The following is an 8,232-nucleotide window of genomic DNA, read 5'->3' as shown; positions in this document are numbered from 1 at the left end:
GAGGGATACCCTTCCCCATCCATCATAATTTCCAAACCAGGCGTTTGGGCATTTAAAAACCATTAATATTTATTATTATTTTTTGTGCAGCAGGGGGTAATCTGAAGGCTTTTTTTTTTTTTCGAGGGGTGCTGAGCTTCCGCGCTCCCGACCGCCTCCCGGTCTCCTCCCCCCCGAGACCCCCTCGACTCCAGCCCCGTCCCCCCTCCTCAGATGGGTTCATTGTGAGCTCCGCACCGGGTTGCGTAGCCGGACGCCTGCAAACTTTGCACAAAAATCCGGCAAGGGGCGGAGGAGGAGAAGGAGGAGGAGGGTGAGGGTGGCGGTGGGGTGGGGGAGGGAGGGAGGGAGGGGGCCGCAGGGGCCGGGGGCCGGCGGGGGGTGGGGAGGAGGAGGGGGGCGGCTTTTTTTTTTTTTTTTTTGCATAACTCGGCTCGGCCGAGTGGCCTCCGGACTCCCCGCGCCGCTGGGACCGCTGCTGGGACCGAGAGCCCCCGGCTGCCGCATTGCAACAGGCAGGGCCCCGGCGCGCCCCCCGGGCCTCCCCCCGCCCCGGAGCGGCCTCGGCCGGCCCGGGCCGCCCCCCCCAGGGAGGCCGCCCCGGACCTGCGATCCGCTCCCCACAGCTGCCGACCCGGCTGCAAAAAAAAAAGTTTCCGAGAGGCAGGAGGAGGAGAAGGGGGAGAAGGGTAGCCCGGAGCGGCGGGGGGCGGCGGGGGGAGCCGGCCGCGGAGGGCGACGGAGCGCCGGGAGCCCCGGACATGTCCAGGCGGAAGCAGGCGAAGCCGCGCTCGGTGAAAGGTGAGCGAGCGAGGCCCGGCGGAGGCGCGAGCGAGCAAGGAGGGAGGGAGCGAGGGAGGAGGGACCGGCGAGCGGGCGGGCGGCCTGGGACCCGAGCGAGCGAGCGGAGAGGAGGAGGAGGAGGCGGAGGAGGCGGAGGCGGAGGCGGAGGAGGAGGAAGAGGAGGGGGAGGAGGAAGCCGCGAGCCGGAGGCGGAGGCAGTGGAGGTGGAGGGGGGCATACCGCGGACACCCTACCCGCCCGGACCCTCTCCGGGCCCGGCGCCGCCGCCCGCGGGGGACTCGGGCCTGGGGGCGCCGCTGAGGAGCCCTCGCTGCTCCCTCTTTGCGGGCCCCGGGCCCACGTGGCCAATCAAGGGGTGCGGGCCCGACTTGGCGGGGATTGCGAATCTCGGCGGCGGCGGCGGCGGGCGGGCGGCGGGAGGAAGGAAGAGGCGGTGAGGATGGGCGCCCAGGAGGCCGGTAGCTCCGAGGCCGCTCTCGCTGGGCCCCGGGCCTTGCCGCCTTTCCTCTGTCCACGCCTTGTCGCCCCGGGAAGCCGAGGGCGGCGGGAGTTGCTTGCGCGCGCCCCGGGCCCCGGCCCTGGCCGCCGGGCGCCCCCTCCCCGCCCCCTGCCCAGGCCGCCCTCCCGGCACGGGCCCCCATACTTCCTGCCTCCTCCACCGAGGCCAACCGGGCCGGGAGCCTCCGTCAGGAGTTCATTGTCTGCGCAGCGCCGGCGGGACGCTGGTCCCCAGGGGAGCGCAGCGGCTGCCTTGCGCGCCCCTCCGCGGAGAGCTCCCGCGACCCGACCCCGGGCACCCACACCCTCGTCACCTAGGCTGGCTTCCCGTTTCAGGTCCCCGGAGTGCACACGTTTGTGAGGACACACAGCCCCACATCCCCCTCTTCTTGTCCTTGTCTCGCATTTTATTTCTACCGAGCGCCCGCGGGCCGAGCGGGGCCCTGGAGAGCAGAGGCCCCGGGGAGATGCCGCATGAAGGCAACTGAGCCCCTCCCCTGTCCTCTCCCCACCCGCTGCTCTCTCCTGGCCTCGTCTGCTGCTTTGTCCCCATTCCAGTCTCCCCCGGGTGGGTGCCCGGCCTCCCCCGTCCCCCGCGCTGGGAGATGACAGAGGAGGGACAGGATGAGAGCCGCTACGTCTCTGGAGCCAAAAGTCCCGAGGCCCTTGTCCTCTCCCAATTCCCTTGATGACCTCTGGCCCGAGCCCAGTTCTGCTCTGAAAAGTTCATTTCCTGGAGGCCTGCGCGGGAAGGCGCAGGGGCCCCTGCTCCCTTCCTGCCAGCCTTGCTCCTGGCTGGAATGGCTGGGGCTGCATCTGGCAAGGAGGGTCTTGAGACACCCGCCATTGCTCTCCTTCCAAAGTCCCAGGAGATCGCGGGCACTCGGTTCAGCAGAGATTCTCCCTGTCATCTTAGCAGCGGACCAACTCAGTCCAAACTCAGCAACCCGCTTGCTCCCTTTCCTCTTTTTCCTTGAGATAAGTTGGTGTTGTTCCCCTCACTCTGGCAGGCATCCCGGTCCTGGATAGCCTGACCTGTTCCACAGAACTGGAGGGTCTAGAGGGTGTTCTGGTTGAAACCAAAATGGAGACCTCAGTAAGGGGACAGGAGAACGCTAGATGTTTGTCTTTTTGCTGAATAGAAGGGTTCTCGGTTTGAAATAATGTTTGATTTCTTTTCTCTTTCCTTGGCTCACTGCTCACTCCTTCAAGAGCCACTTAAGGTGGCCCAGAGGAAAATGTACAATTGGAGTCTCTGGTTGGAAAAACAGTTTTATCCAACTTGGGCAGTTGATTTTGAGTTAAATCTACGTATAGAAACAGATTTTTCATAGAGGAAGATGCAGAGCTTACCTACCTCTAACTCGAACCCATGCCTCCATACCTCTTTCTTTTAGAAGTCGAGGCACAGAAAGCAAAGGTGGAGCAATTTGCCGGGAACAGATGGGTGGGTGTTTCAGAGTTGCTGGAACCTAATTCTAAAACCACTCTGTGTATCACTGAGAAAGACTCAAGAGTCAGTCTTCAACCTTTCATGGAATGAGCTTGGACATGATTTTTAATGAATGTCTGTCTCTCTCAATGTGTATATGTACATGTATAGCAGAGAATTCAAACTCATTGATGGGGGGAAGACAGCAAAGTGGGAACAAGACTAGTGTAGGCATTTTGAGAAGCGTTGTAAATATCAACCACACAGCGCCTTGCCTTTCGGCCCTTGGAGTGTGAGATCCTCTCTTTCTTCTCGCGACTCTTTGCATTTTCCAAAAGCAGCTCCAGCCCTTGTCTCTCACCATTTTGCCATTTATTCAGTTTACTGGGGTGAACAGGGTGGAGATGCCGCCCCTTAAGGGGGAGGAATTAAGAGAGAAGATAATTTGAATAGATAAGAGTTACAGCAGGTGATGGATTTATTGCTTTTCAAGAACTGCCTCCCCTCCCCCCCCTTTCTCAAGCAATATTCAAAAGTGTGCTTGAGTGTGGACAGCTCCTTATCAAGTGTTTAAAATGACAAGGTCTTCACCTTTAAAGATGCTTCTTAAAGAACAGTGGTACCTTTTGAATTTTATTTTATTTGGCCTCCGCTGCTGTGTGTCAGGGCTAACGTCGAGGCATTGTGGACTTCCCCAGTCCGCACATTATATGTTGTGAAAGTTGCTTGGCTGTATAGCTCGTAATTGATCTAGCAAATGTGAAAGCCCATAGCAGGAAGGAAAGACAGAAGTATAACAATTTCTAGTGGATGCTCAGAAAGTGTGATTTGCAAGCAGGGCATGACAGGTCTTAGTGGGGACGTCGCACCTCCCACTCAGAGACACAACCTCCCTTCTGGAGTGGGGTCACTTGTCCCCCCTGGATGTTTGTCTTTCTTTGGAAAACCCAGCTCCCAGGGTGGACACCCAACAAATAGAGAAGAGTGCTAGGCAGTAGGGCAGCGGGGAGAATAGCCTCGTTGGTCGTCAGAAGCCCTGTGATTTAAAAAAAAAAGAACCACACACACCAAAAAAAATATCAGTGTTACAAAAGTCACATTTTCTGACCGATTTCTCCCTCCCGACACCATCCTCTCCCTTTCTGTTTCCTGGTGGTGTGGTGTGGCTGTTGTGAGATGATTTGTTCCCTTTGATAATCTCGGCCTCATTCTCCGGGGTTGTTCCCATCACATCTCACTGATGTTATTTTGGCCAATGATATCAGGTGGTTTGTTAACCTACTCCCTTTACCCACACTGCCTCCTCAGATCCACAAAACAGCCCCTCCATTTATATGGAAAATTAATACATCTTTTTTCCCAGGCTCAGCTTAAAACTTTTGAATAATTGGTAATACTGTTGATTTCCTCCATCCAGCAACTGCCTGTTAATTACACTTCTTAATGTTAATTAGCGCTCAGGCTGTGTCCATGGACCCGCCAACCACAACATCCCAAAACTACCCCCAGTGACTTCTCTGTGCTCCCCTCCCCTTCTCTGTCTTCCTCTCCTGCCAGCCCATAGCTCCTCCAAAGTCCATCTTATAAATTTGTTGGTCTAGGGACTTGGAAGCGGTGTAGTTTGCCACTGCTCGTGTTTCCATGGAAATAATTGAGTTGTAATAAAAAGAGGCATCTGAGGTTACAGGTTTCTTGATTCAGCTGAGACCACATACAGGTGTAAATTGTCCAGATTTGTTTGGCTAAACGTACATGAGCTTGTAGGAAGGGCAAAACAAATCCTTTCTAGGTTCTTTAGCTTTCTATGTGGATTGGGGCAGCTAACATTTAATCTCCCCTTCCTCAATTAAGTCACCAACTCCCAGCTTTGGGAGGACCTGTCTCACTCTAGAAAACATCCTTTATGTCTAGTAATTACTGTTTAGATTCTTCCACTTGTTTCCTTGCAAAAACTGAATAAGCAATAAGATAAACTATGTGTGTTGGACAGGAGGACCCTGCTAAACGTTTAACCATAAGGTGCTGAGTGTGCATCGCACGAAAGGTGCAAAATGCTGGTGACTTTACAGTCATGAAGTAATTGCGTAGAACCATCCTGGCACTGTTGTGGCCTGCTACAGCATGTTAACAGGGGAGGGGGAGAGGGAGGGGGAAAGTGGAGTGCAGCATCTGATACAGCGTTCCTAGCTGGAGACTAAAACTGCAGGTCTGGTTCAGTCTAATAGAAAGTTGCAATCATTGCTATATCGGTAGCCAGCTCTTAAGCTGGTGGCTCTGGAATTCTTCCCCTGATGTAGGATTTAATAGTCTGGCAATTAGATGCATTGATTTCTCTTAACTGTTCATTTGGATGTGTAAACGAAAGAAACCTGCCACCGATGGAGACGGGCCGCCTGGCTCTTGGAACAAGGCTGATTTAGGAGGTGGTGGTAGGAGAATGGATATTTCAAGGCAGTGTTGGGGCCAGTTCCCTCTTCTTTTAAAATTTCAGCCCATTTTGCAGTAAAGTGAATAGCACCAGTTTTTCAGATACTGTTTAAAAATAAACAACGGTGTCCAGTTCTGTCTGAAAAGTAGAAGCATCCTCTTCTGCAGATGTGTATAGAGTAATGTTTCTGTCTTTGAGTGACGGGACTCACTTGCATATTTTCGGCAGATGGTCTGTTAGGTACCAGAGGGAAAAGTCACAAAACACCTTGGCTCTGAGTTCCAGAGGGACCTCTTGCCAGAAATGGAGTTAGTTCTCTCTCCCCCTCCTAGAGGCCTGGGGTCACCTAGACCACAGTGGCTCTGTCAAGCCCTGAAGAGGTGTGGGGACATGGTATCTTGGACCCCTTGGCAACTGGTGGGCCATGTGACTTCAGTGGCTTGGAGAGTGGGTAGGTCGCAAACGTTAGCACCTCTTAACTCGCTGCTCCTGGACCTGCAGGTTTCTGTAAGCGTCACTAACTTCTGACATGCAGGCATCTAAAACTGTCTTGATGGTGGGCAAGCAGAGGAAGGCTAGCCCTATCTTGGCCCTCTCTTTTTTTTTTAACGGAGGTGGATGGGTGGGTTTAGTTAACTCTTTGTTTGCCCGAGGTTAAAATGGACTTACCTTTCCTGGACCTTGTCCATGGTACACTGGTATTTGCAAAGAATATTATCTTCACGTCTCGAAAATGTTTGCAATAGATATCAGGGTTCCTTTCTGATCTGAGGGTCCAGGGTAATTACAACAGAATGCCTTGAAAACTGTTAGTGGGCTCCCCGTTACTGTGGGTAGCCGGGGAAAACCTTGATACACCTTGGTTGGTGGATTTGACAGTTTCTGCAAATTCCTGCATGTTAGTTGGTAATCAGAGTAGTTTTGCACCCAAAATGGACTAATTAAGCCTGGATTGGTTATATTCCAATTGAAGTTTTTGGCGCCCTCAGCTCCCTCTGACTGTGGGAGAGGGTAGGGTGGAGTGGAGCGGGGGAAGTGCTGGTGGAAACTTTTGATACATCGCTTACCTGCCGGGGATGGGGGGGGGGTTGTACACTCAGTAAATAAAAATACTTTACCTCTTTCAAGGAGCGCCAATTAGCTGATTGCTCCGTGTGGCTGTCTTTAAGGAGAACGCTGTTTTACCTATCTTCTTTTACAAAGGTTTGATTTTTAATGTCTTGTGAAAAGGATTCTCTTTGTCTTGATTGCTGTCAGGAATAAAAGCATGATGGTAATATCCCTTTGAAAGCTATTGTATTGTCAGCCCTGGCTGACAGCGGGAGGGCCTCCCAGTGTTTTAGATTAGTGCTGTGAAAACACTGACATTTTCTTTGTTACATTGCTGTTGTTCTACTTGCAAAGTCAATTACACAATGTCAGAGCTCAGTTACGAGTTGACTTTGGAACTAGCAATGTCTTTTCATTCTCTTCTTAAAGATATAATTTACCTTTGTTGTTGTTGTTTTGTTTTCTTTTTCTCTCTCTTTTTTGACCTGCTTCCCTCTGGTGACCACCGCCTCTGCCCCCTAAGAGTCAGAACGTGTTAGCTAGGCAAACACACTCTGGTTTCAATCGTGGCAAGTCAGATTCAAAGGCTGCTACATCATTATCTCAGAATTCTTCTGCTCATTCACATTTCAGTGGCTTCTTATTGATATAGTGACTACAGCAGCCAAGATACATAAAAAACCCATCGAATGAGATTACGGTGTTGATAATCTCTTATCAAGTGGGTTGCTCTGGATTTGGGGTCCGTAAGGTTGGCAAATTCCAGGTTTTCTTTCTTTTTTTTTCCTGACCCGGGCTGAACCAAGTTCCTGGGTTGATGGTACCCCCAGCAAATAGTTCTTTGCTGCAGAAGATTTATAAACATTCTAATCTCAGAGGCCAGGCCTGGTGAGTTTTAGACTTAGAATCTTGGATGACATCATGGTAGGGATAGAAGGGTCTCATAAGAGGACCTTGTAACCCACCCTTCTCCCACTGCAGACAGCCAATGCGAAATTATAAGGCTCTCTAAGGTACCTTTACTGGGTGCCCTTGAACTCAGGAGTGATTTTCATTCCTGTCTTAAGTGTGTGAAATCCTGCTGCCGAAGGGGAGGCAAGCTTGACATGTCCAAAACTGAAAATGGTCAGGGTGGGTGTTTTTATTCATGTCCCTCCCCCTCCATCCCTGCCTTCTCCAGGAAGAGAAAACCAGAAATTCCTTAGTTCTCTGAACCTGGCTGCCAAAGAGGCAGCCACCTGAGAGCGGACGGAACTCGGGGCAAGGAGACTTCTGCCACTGACTCCAGATGACAAGGACGCTTCAGGAAACTCCGGCCGAGGACACTAATTGTGGGCCCCCAAAGTTGTTATTATGAACTGCCAGACAAGAGCCCGTGTTCGCCAGCAATTTGTCAGGACTAATTTTGTTTTTCTCCAATAATTGAAAATTAATGTCTTGAAGTGAAAGCAGATGTTCATGTCATCTTCTGAATTGGGATATAAAATGGGGCTCTGTAGATGGGCTCACTAATTTAACAGTAATTTCCCTCTCGCAGCTAATGGGGGTGTTGGGCTGACGCTACCTGAGGCCGGGGTTGGGAGATGAGAGCATCGGCTGTACCAGTTGTACTGTCTGAGGTGGCGGGAGCATTCGTTTTGGAGGGAGAGCAGGGTAAATAAAAGTATTTCCTGGGGCTATGAAACCTGGAGAATTCGTTAATTTGAATAATCATTCGTGCAAGAGATATTTATTGAGATGATTCAAGGCTTTATGCTGGAAAAGGTGAGGGAACCTTGGTTTGGGAAGAGAGTGGATTCCTACAGGTTAGAGGATCCTCGGCGCTGGGTTCGTTACCTTCACCTGGAGTGAAGCTGGTTAAAATTGCGGATTCCTGGGTCCAGATCCTGGAGATACTCACCCAGCTGGTCTGGGGAGGGGTTCAGAACTCTTCATTTTTTTTTCCCTTTAAAAAAATTGAGGTAAGGTATACATACTGTAAAATTTACCATCTTAACCATTTTTAAGTGTCCAGTTCAGT

General features: G+C 51.7%; 1 protein-coding gene across 1 annotated transcript in view; it reads left to right on the top strand.

The window, feature by feature from the left end:
* The first annotated feature begins 597 nt into the window (after positions 1 to 597).
* Positions 598 to 8,232, top strand: part of ZNF423 (zinc finger protein 423) — a 328,741-nt gene continuing 321,106 nt past the window's right edge. The window contains exon 1 of the mRNA XM_030833038.2: positions 598 to 801. Within this exon, the coding sequence (XP_030688898.2) occupies positions 762 to 801 (40 nt within the window). The 5' untranslated portion in view covers positions 598 to 761. The remainder of the gene's footprint in view (positions 802 to 8,232) is intronic.

The sequence above is a fragment of the Globicephala melas genome, chromosome 19 (genome assembly GCF_963455315.2).
Source record: "Globicephala melas chromosome 19, mGloMel1.2, whole genome shotgun sequence".
Lineage (NCBI taxonomy): Eukaryota > Metazoa > Chordata > Mammalia > Artiodactyla > Delphinidae > Globicephala > Globicephala melas.
The sequence above is the reverse complement of the archived record's forward strand: the minus strand, read 5'-3'. Positions and strand labels throughout refer to the sequence as shown.